The sequence below is a fragment of the Silurus meridionalis genome, chromosome 4 (assembly GCF_014805685.1).
Source record: "Silurus meridionalis isolate SWU-2019-XX chromosome 4, ASM1480568v1, whole genome shotgun sequence".
Taxonomy (NCBI): domain Eukaryota; kingdom Metazoa; phylum Chordata; class Actinopteri; order Siluriformes; family Siluridae; genus Silurus; species Silurus meridionalis.
In genome coordinates, this window is record NC_060887.1 from 27,280,637 (window position 1) to 27,297,475 (window position 16,839).

At 36.4% G+C, this 16,839-nt stretch overlaps 1 protein-coding gene and 1 long non-coding RNA gene across 2 annotated transcripts; both read left to right on the top strand.

Annotated features, from left to right (window-relative positions):
• Positions 1-1,625: 1,625 nt before the first annotated feature.
• Positions 1,626-3,108, top strand: LOC124384870. Its single transcript, XR_006925631.1, has 2 exons — positions 1,626-2,091; positions 2,973-3,108. It is a non-coding gene; the product is annotated as an uncharacterized LOC124384870 (long non-coding RNA).
• Positions 3,109-7,274: 4,166 nt separating this feature from the next.
• On the top strand, positions 7,275-11,354 carry LOC124384561 (serine/threonine-protein kinase pim-1-like; the record flags this gene model as incomplete). Its single annotated transcript, XM_046847516.1, has 10 exons — positions 7,275-7,353; positions 7,539-7,724; positions 7,879-8,079; positions 8,166-8,260; positions 8,613-8,663; positions 8,835-9,207; positions 9,298-9,474; positions 9,763-9,858; positions 9,958-9,997; positions 10,573-11,354. Coding segments are annotated over 9 exons (1,284 nt in total), but the record flags the coding sequence as incomplete, so codon positions are not given.
• Positions 11,355-16,839: the final 5,485 nt, after the last annotated feature.

Genomic DNA, 16,839 nt, shown 5'->3' on the forward strand with positions numbered 1-16,839 from the left:
TTTCATGTAGGCTGAAACACAGTGATGAACTGAAACAGAAACAGCTGTGTAGGAGACTTAAAACTGAATGATCAGCAAAACCTTGCTTCTAAGGTGGGGTGTTACAGATTACACACTATGGCAAGACTGAGCACACAAAGATAGTTATACTGCATCAGCAAGGTCTCTCCCAGGCAAAGATTTTAAAGCACACAAGTTGTGTTTAAGCTATTTCGAGAAGCACAAAGAAATGGGCTCTCTAGAGTACCAGTAGACCCTGGTCCACCAAGAAAACTTAATGCAGTGGATGAAAGAGCATCATGCTTATTTCTTATCAACCTTGAACGATGTCCAGCAGTCTAATCAGGCAGAAACCAGTGGGACACAGGTACACACATGCTCTGTCTAGAGTAATAGACACAACAGAGCCCTTATCTTAATATCGTACAGTCTGTCTTGGATTACATCAAGAGACAGATGGATTTGTCTACTGGATTTGCCATCAGTTAGATGTTTAGATGTGGTAGTGGAACCCCTGAGTTAGCTCGCCTTCACACTAAACAGGTGTGTAACCTGGAGACAAAACAGTAAATGATAAAAAAAAAATCAAGACCAAATTAGCCATGGATACGCAACACATTTTCACTGCTAAACTACGATATCTGGAAGATGCGCCATCTTGGGTGAGGGAAATAAAACTGAGAATAAAGCGCCACCTGCTGTAAGGTTTGAGAAAAAAATAAGACCCTGTATAACACTATATAACATCATTGTTTAGAATGGAGTTTTATGAACTAGTTTTTTACCCTGTATGATGTCACTTAGATGAAATGGGTTAAATCGAAACGTCAAAAACAAGAGAAGATGTATGTCTCTATGTAACCAGAATAAACTCTACACAATTAGTATAAATACTGGTAAAGTGGGACGTTTAAGATCAAACCTCTGTATCTCTGAAACCTATGAGTTCAGTCCTAGAAAGTAAGAACCAAAACTAGGATTGGGAGAATAAATGTTAAATAAAATGGCAGCTATATTAGGCAAAACGTGTCGATGAAAAAAAAAAGTTTGTAAATGTAATTTACACACACTTTATTAGGAACATCTGTACATTCATATACACTTTGTGTGTGTATGTTGAATTTATACAAAAAAAGAATTCCTGCACTTTATTTAGTTTAAGGCATAAGGTATTTATGGTTTTCTTTCTTTCTTTCTTTCTTTCTTTCTTTCTTTCTTTCTTTCTTTCTTTCTTTCTAAACAGACAGAGGAACCCTATAATTCATGAAGTACTTTTGTTCTTTTGTTGTGATTTAGGATCTGCACTACAAACTACTGGATGGAGTAACTACTGGATGGACACCTGCCATCTGAAACCTTCAGATACATTTGTGCTTTTGTACAAAATACATACAATCTAAATTGTATATATTTAAAATGTTTACAAAGTTTACCATTATCACTATAGCTAGCTAGCTTAAATAAAACTAGCTAACAACTGCTAAGATAGTTCATTACTGATTTACTGCACACTTCTACTATTCATGTGATATATATACAGCATTGTGCAATTGTTTTAGGCAGTTGTGGAAAAAATGCTGTATAGTGGGAATACTTTCAGAAATAAGTGATTTATTATTATCAACTAAAGAAATGGAAAGTAAACGAACAGAATTCCAAATCAATATTGGTGCGACTACCCTTTGGTTAACAAACTAAACCAAGTGGGTGCTAATGATCATCAATTTCATGTAGGCTGAAACACAGTGATGAACTGAAACAGAAACAGCTGTGTAGGAGACTTAAAACTGAATGATCAGCAAAACCTTGCTTCTAAGGTGAGGTGTTACAGATTACACACTATGGCAAGACTGAGCACACAAAGATAGTTATACTGCATCAGCAAGGTCTCTCCCAGGCAAAGATTTTAAAGCACACAAGTTGTGTTTAAGCTATTTCGAGAAGCACAAAGAAATGGGCTCTCTAGAGTACCAGTAGACCCTGGTCCACCAAGAAAACTTAATGCAGTGGATGAAAGAGCATCATGCTTATTTCTTATCAACCTTGAACGATGTCCAGCAGTCTAATCAGGCAGAAACCAGTGGGACACAGGTACACACATGCTCTGTCTAGAGTAATAGACACAACAGAGCCCTTATCTTAATATCGTACAGTCTGTCTTGGATTACATCAAGAGACAGATGGATTTGTCTACTGGATTTGCCATCAGTTAGATGTTTAGATGTGGTAGTGGAACCCCTGAGTTAGCTCGCCTTCACACTAAACAGGTGTGTAACCTGGAGACAAAACAGTAAATGATAAAAAAAAATCAAGACCAAATTAGCCATGGATACGCAACACATTTTCACTGCTAAAATACGATATCTGGAAGATGCGCCATCTTGGGTGAGGGAAATAAAACTGAGAATAAAGCGCCACCTGCTGTAAGGTTTGAGAAAAAAATAAGACCCTGTATAACACTATATAACATCATTGTTTAGAATGGAGTTTTATGAACTAGTTTTTTACCCTGTATGATGTCACTTAGATGAAATGGGTTAAATCGAAACGTCAAAAACAAGAGAAGATGTATGTCTCTATGTAACCAGAATAAACTCTACACAATTAGTATAAATACTGGTAAAGTGGGACGTTTAAGATCAAACCTCTGTATCTCTGAAACCTATGAGTTCAGTCCTAGAAAGTAAGAACCAAAACTAGGATTGGGAGAATAAATGTTAAATAAAATGGCAGCTATATTAGGCAAAACGTGTCGATGAAAAAAAAAAGTTTGTAAATGTAATTTACACACACTTTATTAGGAACATCTGTACATTCATATACACTTTGTGTGTATGTTGAATTTATACAAAAAAGAATTCCTGCACTTTATTTAGTTTAAGGCATAAGGTATTTATGGTTTTCTTTCTTTCTAAACAGACAGAGGAACCCTATAATTCATGAAGTACTTTTGTTCTTTTGTTGTGATTTAGGATCTGCACTACAAACTACTGGATGGAGTAACTACTGGATGGAGTAACTACTGGATGGACACCTGCCATCTGAAACCTTCAGATACATTTGTGCTTTTGTACAAAATACATACAAATTAAAAATCCAAAAAATTGATTTTGACTGGAGTCAGTTTATTTTGCAATCATTTATTTCAATCATGCTTACTTACCTTAACACAATAATTCAAAGGAAAGTCACTGTATTGTCACTATCACTGTATTTCTTCAGTGCAAGGGAAAGTGAACGGAAACAAAAACTGCTACTGGATCTCATTTATTCTTTTTCTTCCAGCTACATCATAAAAACAACCCATGTTACACCCCTTAGCTTAGAGGTCACAAGGGGAACATAACAGGACTGTATATCAATTGTGTATCATAAAGGATATGATCTTTAAAAATTTGAAACCTCATATATATATGCACATTGTTATTGATTTGTTTAAGACACTATACACATTCTTTAGTTCTAAGATTTTATGTAATTTAAAGATCTTTTTGTGTACAGTAACTAGAACCAGGGCTCTAACCATGAGCAACAGCATTCATTTTACAGGGTAGAAAGTAGAAAAAGTTAAACAGCTTGGGTAAAGTTTCTTAAACTAATACACATGACTTATAATAGCAATATATTTTGAATGTACAGTGGTGGACAAATTAAACGAACCATGTACTTGAGATAAAGTAGAGATGCACTAGGTAAAATATATTTCGGTAGCAGTGCTCCCCTTTAAACTTTCACTTAAGTGAAAATACTAAAGTATGTGCCTTCAAATATACTTAAGTATTCAAAGTACTATGATTCATTTTGGCTATAATGTCCTATTATAATTTATGTCTCATGTCAACTCAGTTTATGTAAAAAGACTCTAATGTTACTCTTAGCACACTGATCTATTAATAGACTGATATTAATTAGTTAACCACAAATTGATATCTATTATAACGATAATCATGAGCCCAAAATGTTTTCAACTACTTAAAAAAAAAGAAAAATCATGCAAATAAAGCAACAGGTGTGTTAATAAGGCAAGAGGTGTTCAGGTTGTATATTAATAATTGCATACAATATGAAACCCTGAGCACTTTCTCTGACAGGGCATGTGGATAACCCAGTATTTCTGTCTGTCTTTGGAAAGGCAAAATCAGTTTTCTGATTTAAATAAGTGTACATAACTGGCATTTCTCTACAGAAATTATTATTATTTTTCAGCTATATTACATGCTATTAACAATTATTATTTAATACAATTAACGGAATTCTATTTATCATATAAAGTAATATAAAAAAAATCCTAAATTACAAAAGACTGTCTCAAACAGGAGTGTAAACCATTGGCACTGTTTAGGGGTTTAAAATATATATATGAATAAACAATCAAGGTATTAACATTGTCTAGGTCATCTGGTTGCAGTATTATTATTATTATTATTATTATTATTATTATTATTATTATTATTTTTATTTTAAATTTTTTTTTTTTTTTTTTTAAGTAACATGAACCCTACAACCAGACTGTGGTAAAGTCTTTGATGTCTTTGAACAGACAGACGGATAGAGAGACAGAAAAACAGATCACTTTTTCATCCCTGAGAGTAAAGCTATAGAAGTTAACAAGAAAAGAAAAAGAGAGATAATTATTATATAATGAAGAATACAAGAATATAAAGAAGAAATAGATAAAGTTTATACAGATACAGTGAGTAACCCTTAGTGGCCCTGCCTATGAGTTTCTATGAGCACATATAGAGTGCTCCATTTTGCTCCATTAAAATCTGAAAATTATTTGGTCACCTTTAACAGCCATTTTAACTATTTAACATTTGATCTAACTCAGCATAGAGAAGAACAAGGAGTGCTGGAAGTAAAAGTTTTGGCCCCCACAGAGCCCTGATCTCAGCATCAACAAGTGAAAAGACAGATGAATTTGAGGCAGCCTACATGTAGATCTAGATCTGTGGTTAGTTCTTCAAGATGTTTGGAACAAAATACCTGTCCAGAATTTTTAAAAGTGTGTGCAAGTATACCTAGAAGAATTAATGCTGATTTGCAGAGAAAATGTGGTCACAACAAATAGTGAATTCATTTGGACTTCTTTTTTATTTATTCGCACTTTGCATCTTCTTGTTCTTGATTGAATATATATAAATGTGTAAATACAGGGCAGTGGTAGTGGAACCCCTCAGATTTAAACTAAACAGGGGCGTTACCTGGAGACAAAACTGTACACATACTGTTTCGGCATCAATATCAAATGTTGCCATGGATACCCGACGTCTTTTCACTGCTGGACAACGATATCTGCTGGATGCGTTATTTTGGGCAAGAAGGAAATAAAACCGAGAATAAAGCGCCATCTGCTGTAATGTTTCACAAAAAATGTAAGACGCTAAACACTACATAACATCCTTGTTTAAAACGGACTCAATGTCCAGTTTCTGACCGTAATGTTTCTGTCGATGGAAAGTTAAAAAGAAATGTATGCCCCATGTCACCAGAATAAACTCTACCCAATTAGTATAAATACTGGCAAAGTGGGAAACTTCAGATCAAACCTCTGTATCTTAAATCTCACTGATCTAAATTTATTTCTGAGTTCAGTCTTGGAAAGTAAAAAGTCCAAGGATCCAAAACTAAGATTCTGAAAATAAACTGTAAACAAAATGGCAGCTACATTGGGCAAAACATGTCAAGGTAAAAAAAAAAAAAGGGTTCATTTACTGTGTGTGTGTGTCTGTGTGTGTGTTTGTGTTGCTGCATTATTACAACATTGTTTATGCAAAAAAATATAATTCTTATCACTTTCTTTATTTAGTTGTATACATCAGCCATCACACTGGATGCTGGAACATAAAGGACAGGGCACATGATCAGCCCAAGTCAACATCTAGGGGCAAAAGGAAATCTGATGACCTGCCCAATGAAAATGAGCCTCATCAGAAGAGACAGAAAACACAGATAACAGAAAAGAAAACTAAACTAGGTAAAAAAAAATACATGCAAACTTGTCCAAGGGTTTGTGAATGTGATGTACCCTCACTGTCCCCTTTATTAGAAACACCTCTGTATTCATATACACTTTGTGTGTGTGTGTGTGTGTGTGTTGCTACATTATTACTGCATTATAAAAAAAAAAGAATAATTCTTATCACTTTTTTATTTAGTTTTATACATCAACCATCACACTGGATGCTGTAAGATAAAGAAGAGGGCATACGATCAGCTCAAGTCATCATCTAGGGCAAAAGGAAATCAACAAACTCGACAAATGAAAATGAGTCTCATCAGAAGAGACAGAAAACACAGTTAATAGAAGAGAAAACTGACGTCTCCAACAAAACTAAACTAGGTACAAAAAATCTAAGCGTCTTTAAGGGTTTGTGAAAGTGATGTCACTGTGTAGTTAATTAGAAAAATCTGTACATTACTTTGTTTGTGTGTGTTGCTGCATTATTACAACATTGTTTATGCAAAAAATATAATTCTTATCACTTTCTTTATTTAGTTTTATACATCAACCATCACACTGGATGCTGGAACATAAAGAAGAGGGCATACGATCAGCTCAAGTCATCATCTAGGGCAAAAGGAAATCTGATGACCTGCCCAATGAATATGAGCCTCATCAGAAGAGACAGAAAACACAGATAACAGAAAAGAAAACTAAACTAGGTAAAAAAAATACATGCAAACTTGTCCAAGGGTTTGTGAATGTGATGTACCCTCACTGTCCCCTTTATTAGAAACACCTCTGTATTCATATACACTTTGTGTGTGTGTGTGTGTGTGTGTGTGTTGCTACATTATTACTGCATTATAAAAAAAAGAATAATTCTTATCACTTTTTTATTTAGTTTTATACATCAACCATCACACTGGATGCTGTAAGATAAAGAAGAGGGCATACGATCAGCTCAAGTCATCATCTAGGGGCAAAAGGAAATCAACAAACTCGACAAATGAAAATGAGTCTCATCAGAAGAGACAGAAAACACAGTTAATAGAAGAGAAAACTGACGCTCCAACAAAACTAAACTAGGTACAAAAATCTAAGCGTCTTTAAGGGTTTGTGAAAGTGATGTCACTGTGTAGTTAATTAGAAAAATCTGTACATTACTTTGTTTGTGTGTGTTGCTGCATTATTTCTACATTATTCATATAGAAAATAATTATTTGTTCTTTATTTATTTAGTTTTATACATCAACCAGCACACTAGATGCTGGAATATAAAGCAGAGGGCATACGATCAGCTCAAGTCATCATCTAGGGCAAAAGGAAATCTGATGACCTGCCCAATGAAAATGAGCCTCATCAGAAGAGACAGAAAACACAGATAACAGAAAAGAAAACTAAACTAGGTAAAAAAAATACATGCAAACTTGTCCAAGGGTTTGTGAATGTGATGTACCCTCACTGTCCCTTTATTAGAAACACCTCTGTATTCATATACACTTTGTGTGTGTGTGTGTGTGTGTGTGTGTGTTGCTACATTATTACTGCATTATAAAAAAAAAAGAATAATTCTTATCACTTTTTTATTTAGTTTTATACATCAACCATCACACTGGATGCTGTAAGATAAAGAAGAGGGCATACGATCAGCTCAAGTCATCATCTAGGGGCAAAAGGAAATCAACAAACTCGACAAATGAAAATGAGTCTCATCAGAAGAGACAGAAAACACAGTTAATAGAAGAGAAAACTGACGTCTCCAACAAAACTAAACTAGGTACAAAAAATCTAAGCGTCTTTAAGGGTTTGTGAAAGTGATGTCACTGTGTAGTTAATTAGAAAAATCTGTACATTACTTTGTTTGTGTGTGTTGCTGCATTATTTCTACATTATTCATACAGATAATAATTATTTGTTCTTTATTTATTTAGTTTTATACATCAACCAGCACACTAGATGCTGGAATATAAAGCAGAGGGCATACGATCAGCCAACAACAAGTGGCAAAAGGAAATCTACAAACTTGCCAACTGTAAATGAGCCTCAGCAGAAGAGACAGAAAACTCAGACTATAGAAGAGAAAACTGACGTCTCCAACACAACTAAACTACCTCCTAAACGTTTAGGCATTGGTAAGGCAAAAGAAAGTTGAAGTGAATGAACAGCAGTGGGACTGGTTATGTGAATTAGACACTCATCTTTGGATGTTTTTTCACAGCACATTTGTTGGAGGTTTATGAGACGAAAGAACTGCTGGGCAAAGGAGGATTTGGCTCTGTGTATGCTGGTGTACGTAAAGCAGATGGATTGCCAGTAAGTCTTTTCTCTCTTGTCTTATTCTATTTTTCTGACTTCATCATATGTCTTAAATTAATATACAAATTAGGGAAGGCCTGTTTTTAGTCATAATGCTAAATATTTAATCATGAGATCAGGAATGGCAGTGTTTACTGATACGTGATTGTGTCTTTTGAAAGAGGCTGATTGTTATAAGCATCATGGCTCAATGTAGGATTTTCAATTAAACTGCAGAAGTAATTACTACACTTTTATGATCAGCTAAAATTATATAACATCTAAGGACAAATATAAGATAAGATCATTTTTAGATCATTTATGTGAATAATTTCATCTAATTTCACAGAACACATTCGTATTTTCTCAGGTTGCAATCAAGTACATCTCCAAACGTAAAGCACCTGAAAAACTGGAAATCGTAAGTTTCTTCTGCATGTCTTAATGTACATAAAACAATAACCTATAACCTATACTATAATAATAATAATAATAATAATAATAATAATAATAATAATAATAATCACATTATTCAGAACACTTTTATAAGCAGTTTGGGGTTATAATATGTAGCACTCGTTCTTTTCTACAGCCTGGACATGGTTTCCTGCCCACTGAGGTAGCTTTGATGTCCATCGTAAATACAGAACCATACTGTTTAAACATTCTGCGGATTCTGGAGTGGTATGAAGAGCCAAAGTGCTACTACATAGTTCTGGAACGACCCGAACCATGTGAAAACCTCCACCAGTTCTGCAGTAGGTATGGCAGCTGCTTGCCTGAGACTGTGGCTCGTTTAGTGATGGTTCAGCTGATAGATGCACTGAAGCATTGCAAGAGCCGGGGAATTCTGCATCGTGACGTTAAGCCAGAAAACATCATGGTTCAGACAGACACCCTTAACGTTAAGCTGATTGACTTCGGGTGCGGAGACTTGATCAAGGACACTTACAAAGAATTTACAGGTATATTATCTGAGAGCTCTGAAAACTTATCTGAGTTCTGCATGGCAATGATATGTGTGCTTCTTTTACTAACTGGAATGTCATTAACAGGCACACTCATCTATGCTCCTCCTGAGTGGTTTAAAAAGAAAAAGTATTTGGCAGAACCAGCGACTGTCTGGTCTGTGGGTGTGACACTGTACAGACTGGTGTGTGGCTCTCTGCCGTTCAACACCCGGAAGGAAGTGAAACATGGTCATGTGTGTTTCTCCAGAAGTCATTCTGAAGGTATGAAACTGCAAAGACTGATAAGTTATGGAATAAGTCAAAGCAGGCTGAAGTTTATATTGTACAATTACTTGAACAGAGAAAGAAGCATTCATTTGTTTTATCTTATAACAGCTATAAGTGTGAATAATTTAATATGCAATCAATAATATTTATTTCAGAGTTTTCTATATTATACATAACTGTTTTTAAGAGGTTAAATATTATACAGCATGATCTTTATTAGGTGAAGTTTCTATTCTTTTCTCTATGTTTTACTGATTTATGTATTTGTGTATTGTTTAACAGAATGCATGCATCTGATCCGTTGGTGTTTGTGCACCAAACCAGCAGGCCGTCCGAGTCTGGAGCAGATAGAGCATCACCCATGGTTTCACTTAAAAGGTATTTGTGCTGTTCTTTCTCTATTTATTTTTAAACAGACAGAGAAACCCTATAATTCAAGAAGTACTTTTGTTCTCTAATTGTTTTTTTGTGATTTAGGATCTGCAGTACAAACTACTGGATAGACACCTGCCATCAAGTACATCTGAAACCTACAAATATATTTGTGCTTTTGTACATAATACAATAAAATATTAAAATTAGATTGAAAATTTATTTTGACTGGAGTCAGTTTATATTGCAAACATTTTTGTTAATCATGCTTACTAAATAAAACAAAAGAGGAAATGAGGAGATAATCAGAGTACAAGATGATTGTTTGGACCAATTCAAAGGAAAGTCTCTGTATTGTCACTATCACTATATTTCTTCAGTGCACGGGAAGTAAACGAAACAGCCCTTAGCTTAGCGGTCAAAGGGGGAACATAACAGGAATGTACATAAATTGTGCATCATAAAGGATATAAATTCTTTTTTTTATAAAATAAAATCAAATTTTATTTGTCACATACACATACATACAGAGTACAACATGCAGTGAAATGCATTGTACGATCGTCCAACATTTAAGCATGAAAAGGAATAGCATTTAACGATAAGTAAAAAAAAAAAGTAGATAAATAATAATAATTATAATAATAATAATCACACTATTCAGAACACTTTTATAAGCAGTTTGGGGTTATAATATGTAGCACTCGTTCTTTTCTACAGCCTGGACATGGTTTCCTGCCCGCTGAGGTAGCTTTGATGTCCATCGTAAATACAGAACCATACTGTTTAAACATTCTGCGGATTCTGGAGTGGTGTGAAGAGCCAAGCTGCTACTACATAGTTCTGGAATGACCCGAACCATGTGAAAACCTCCACCAGTTCTGCAATAGGTATGGCAGCTGCTTGCCTGAGACTGTGGCTCGTTTAGTGATGGTTCAGCTGATAGATGCACTGAAGCATTGCAAGAGCCGAGGAATTCTGCATCGTGACGTCAAGCCAGAAAACATCATGGTTCAGACAGACACCCTTAACGTTAAGCTGTTTGACTTTGGGTGCGGAGACTTGGTCAAGGACACTTACAAAGAATTTACAGGTATATTATCTGAAAGCTCTGAAAACTTATGAGTTTGTTATACCTCTGAAAAGAGGGAGATGAAAAAAGCATGAACACGCTGAACTGCAAACTTTATGTAAAATAATTTTTATAACAATTGCCATAACAATAAACTTTACAAAACCTCATCAATTGTCTTCTCTTTTCATTTCACACATTTTTATATAAACTGTTAATTATATACTATTTATAGTTATTTATATATATAATATTTAGTTATTTATAATCAATAATACATTAATTCATTAATTCAGCTTTTTAGAAATATCTGATAGACAATTTAAACTAACATGTATGGTCTTGAAATAACTCGCATCTGAAAATACACATCTTAAATTCTGTAATCCACTTTTTACATTTATCAATATATTCACCTTTTTTCAGCAAATCAACCAATCAACACTAAATTAACAGAATTAAACACTGAATACAATGCAAATGTTAAACTCTTTGTCTCTCTCTCTCTCTCTCTCTATATATATATATATATATATATATATATATAGCCTTGCGCCATCTCACAACTGAGCTCGTGCATCTCCAAAATAGTACACATTAAAACATCCTCAACAAAACACAATCGGTATCATTCTAACATTTACACACTCTTAAATATTGTATCATCATCACATACAAAGATTATACAATTTTATCATTCAAACTAATACCTGAAAAGAGGGAGATGAAAAAGCATGAACACCCTGAAGTTTCTCCACTGCAAACTTTATGTGAAATGAAAAAAACCCGCGAGTTCTCCCTCTAATGATCAAGCAGGCAAAAGCAATCGATCTAATTGGACCAAACTAATAGAACACAGATGAACTGAAATGACAAACAAATTACATTATTTACATAACAGATTTTATAAACATTTGTAAACATTTACAACATTTATTAAATATTTTTACTGCTTCACAGATTTATGAATTTTAATACCTATTTCAATCTGTCAAACACTTCCCTACAAAATAAATGTTGCCTCGACATTATCTTTCCCTTTTAACACAGTCTTTTACTCACAAAAAAATGTTGTAGTGCAAGAGTTCTTTAAACGTTCTTTTCACAGTCGATGAATTGTCCCAAACTCACTCGTTCACTTTCTGGAGCAAATAAAAAAAATTTATCTGAAAGAACAGTCCCTCAATGTTTTAAAGTGCAAAACTGTAAAGAGGTAAGAAACAACAGTACATGTTTTCTTTGATTTTCAAGAGTTCAACAGCCTCCAAAACTAGTCTATGAGGCAAACAGTCCAGTGCTTTCTCAAAATTTCAATTTCCCCAACACTGTTAGAGGCAATATTCCTTAGACAAAACAGTCCATACTTTCCAAACTTTAAAAGTTTGAAGAATGTTCAAGGCAATATTCCTAAAACAGAACAGTCCATCAGTTCCAGGTGCCAGACTGTAACAGTTCATAATGCAAATTGTTTAACAGTTCATAGTTCCCATTTAGTGGACTCCATACACAAAAGGCAACTGGTAACAGTAATGCTGAACAGGTGGCAACCATGTCGACAGACCATGAGCAGACACATACAGTAAGTTCTGTTGTGGTGTCTGCAAGATTTATTTGCCTGACAATATAAGTCAGTGCTCCAAGTTCATCATAGGTAATTACTCTTGGTGGGTATCTTTGCCTTCTAGGTGGCTGGTAGGTTTCCTCTTTTTGACTCTTTTAGTCGCGTTCAGGGGATGACATGGAAACAGGAGCTTGTTCGTCAGCAGGTAAGTTAAACTCTTGATCTGCACTCTCGGTCCCCGCAGGTGGCTCTTGATCCTCTTGGTCACTCTTCACAGACGACATCGAAGCAGAAACTTGTTCCAGGAACCAACTTGGCTGCTCATCAGACTCTGTGGTAGGTAGAGACTTTCAGTTTCAGCAACATTGTTTGGTTGAGGTACTTGCAGTGGTACATATTGGAAATCGAATTCATCTTCACTCTCATCATCAAATTCCACATGGCTGACTTGAGGCTTTTCCAATGTACATTTGGGTCTGATCTTTGAAAGCGGAGCATTTTCAAGGGGTAGGTGATCACAAGGCATTAATAAGTTGCGACGAATGACTCTGGATCGTCCCTTTCCCTTATCTGGCTTTACTTCATAAACTGGGAGCTCACCACCATCTGTCTCACAACTACATGAATATTATCTCCCCAGAAATTACGAAGTTTTCCAGGGCCCCCCTAGTGGTGTTAGGTTCTTTACAAGAACACGATCACCTGGTTGCAGTGAGGTACTCCATACCTTACTGTCAAATATCTTTTTGTTCCTGTCAGCAGATTTTTGAGCACACACTCTAGCGATTTTATATGCCTCTTCCATTCCGCGTTTCCATTTCTCCACATTTTCATGTCCACCGGCAGTCTTGGAGACCTTCCATATAACAGGTAGAAAGGAGAAAACCCTGTAACTTCTGAATGGGTACAATTATAAGCATACAGTAGCTTATTACCAGTAAGGAGTTCTTCCAGTTAGGTTTTTTACTTTCTGTTTGCGTTCTTAGCATTTGTAACAACGTCCTGTTAAAACGTTCGGCTTGGCCATTGCCTTGCGGATGATATGGGGTCGTTCTGGAGCCTATGACGACACAGTATTTTTGGAGCTGTTCGAACAATTGATTCTCAAACTCTCCACCTTGATCATGATGGATGCGAGAAGGGAAGCCAAACCTCAGGGCAAAGTCATTAAAGATACGATCTGCAGCTGTTTTTCCTGATTTTGAGGTAGTGGTGTATGCTTGGGCAAATCGGGTGAAATGATCTACCACAAAAATATACTCAAAACCTCCTTTGTAGCGGTCTAAGTGGAGAAAGTCATTTGAGTTCAATTCAAAGGGTTGAGTCGTAGCAATGTTTGTCAATGGGGCTCTTGTAATGATAGGGCTTTTTCTGCTTCTGGCATCTGCATGTTTTTGTCATGCTCAATAATGCTCAATGTCTGCCTGCATATATGGGCAAAAGAAACGTTCATGGATGAGTGAAAGAGTGCGATCAGTACCTTGGTGGCCAATTTCATCATGAAGCTCCCGCAAGACTGCTCCTTTAAATTTCTTAGGGAGGACCAGTTGTGTGCATGTGGACGTGATTCAGCAGAGGATACCATACTTGTTAATGGTAAGCTTTCCCAATTCACGAAACAGCCATTTTGTTTTGAGGCTGTATGTTTTGAGATGTTTTACTTGTGGTTTAGTTCGAGACAGTTTGCATTCATATACAGGACTAATATCCTGGTCGTTGTTTTGAGCTTCCCTGATCTTATTCACTGACAATGGTGTTATCATCGGGACTACTGGACAGGCTTCAATAGATGCACAGTTGGTTGAGATGGACCATGGGATGCTAGGACCTTCTTGAGCTTCTACAGCTTGGATTGTTGTACCTATTACATCAGAACACTCTTTAATCATCGTTCCTATGTCAAGGGGTAATCGGGACAACGTGTCAGCATCAATATTTTCACGGCCTGGTCGATATCTAATTGTGAAGTGGAAATCTGCAAATTCCGCAACCCACCTGCAACCTGTGGCATTCAATTTGTCAGTTGACAGGATATATGTAAGGGGGTTGTTATCACTATATACAATGAAAGTTGGAGCATAATACAAGTAATTACAGAATTTTCTGTGATTTACCACTTTAAATCGAGAAATTCAAGCTTGCCTGAGTGCAAGTGGTAGTTTTTCTCACCAGCTGATAGAGTACGGGATCCATAGGCAATCACACGAAGTTTCTCATTTTGTTTCTGGTATAATACTGCACCTAAGCCTTGAGCTTATGCATCCGTATGCAGTATATAAGGCTGTGAAAAGTCAGGAAAAGCTAATACAGGGGGCTGGAGCAAACAGTCAATTAGTTGATCAAGAGTGCTCTGATGTAGTTCAGTCCAGGTAATGGGAATTGATAGGACACCAGTTTTCATGCATTTTGTCTTTGATCGTTTCTGGCTTTCTTCCCAGTGGGCATTATCTTCTGGAGTACTTTTTCACATGTCATACAAAGGGCTAGCAATGCGAGAGAAATCTTTAATGTACTTTATGTAGTAGCTAAGTAGACAAGCATTCTCCTCAGTTCACCAACATTCTTCGGATGTTTGTCTTTCATGTATCGGACAGCTTCTGTGTCTGCAGGACCAACTTTACTTCCCTCTGCAGAGACTATTCCACCCAGATAGCAGACTTTGGATTTGAAAAGCTTACACTTACTTGGCTTAAGTTTAATGCCATGTTGCTCAAGCCGTTGCAGTACTTTTCTGACATCCTGGTTCTCAAAAGTCTTACTAAACACCAAGATGTCGTCATGGTATGGGATGCAGATCTCATCTCGCAAGCCTTCTAAACACTCTTCCATACATCGCTGGAAAGCTGCCGGACCATTCATTAGGCTGAAAGGGATACGCACCCATTCATATAGGCCCTAGGGTGTCACAAAAGCCGTTAGGTGTTTACTCTCCTTTGACATTAACCCCTGGTGGTAAGCCTTCCCCTGATCTAATGACGAAAACAAAGAAATACCACCAAGGCTGTCCATGATGTCCTGCACCCTCAGAATTGACTGTCTATCTGGGTGAGTCTTTCTGTTTAGGTCCGATAATCGATACATAAACGGAGGCTGCAATCCTTCTTTCTTATGCACACGATTTGAGAAGAGTATGATGAGTTGTATTTTCAATCTAGCCTGGTGCTATGAGGTCATGTAAGTATTCTTTCATCTCACGATACAGGGCTTTGGTACAGACATGTAAGTACGATTGACTGGTTCATCATCTTTAAGGGAGATTCCCAATTGCAAACTTCTAATGCACCCAATGTCATTGTCTGACTTAGAAAATGAATGGCACTCTTCTCTTAACATTTGCTGTACTACCTGTCTCTGGTGTTTATTCAGGTGGCTGACATTAACGGGCGGAAACCATTCATCAGGACTGTTTTATCATGACAGTTATCTGCAGTCTGGATGTGACATACCCCAACAGAGATAGGGTTTGCTGGCACCTCAAACATACTAGCAGGGAAAACATTCTTGACAAGTTTTAATGTACCGATCGGGGTCTGGCCCATTAGAGTTACATCGTGATCCGTGTCATTGTACACCTCAATCATGATATTTGTTGAAGCTTTTCATTTTCATTTTTCAGCCTCATCAGACTAGCCTGTGAATTCAAGCCCATCTGGCCACTAGGGGTTCACATCAGGTTCAAAAATGAGTGTGCTGTCCTCTTTAACTGGCTGCATGTACACTCGGCATGAGACCTGCACAGTACTATGTTTGGGAATGCTAACATGCACTTTTGTAGTTTTTACTATGTATTTACACAAACTCTCTGCACTCACAAGTTGGATAAATGTCTGAACTTTGGTCCTCTTTAAGCTGGGGACATTCACCAAGGGTGCAGCTATTTGTGGTTGAGGCTGGACAATGCTTTGTTTTGTGCTCTATTCGTCCATCTGTTGCATTTTACTCAATTTTTGTTTCATTGCACACTTTAGTTCATCCAACTCCTTTTCCAATCTATCTTTTTCTGTGTGTTGGCTTTGTTTTGTAGACTCATTTTCAGTGACTGTACTCAGTTCTATTATTTTATCTCTCACGCTTAACAGTACAGACATGCCACCATCTTCTAGCTCTTCTATGTCCTCTTCAAGATGTTGAAGGATGTGAGAGATCAGAGACATGCATGATTTAGATGGGACTTTCTCTCGATCTGATATGTTCAGGAACTCACAAACACTGAGAAGTTGGTCTTTGGATAGGGGATTTAACATGCCGATGACCTCAACTTGCATTTCCTCTAGCACTGTTGTCATTTTGGACACTAGAGTGGACCTTTTCACTGAGTAGTGGCTTACTTTAGACTGAGTGAACTTGTCTGTTT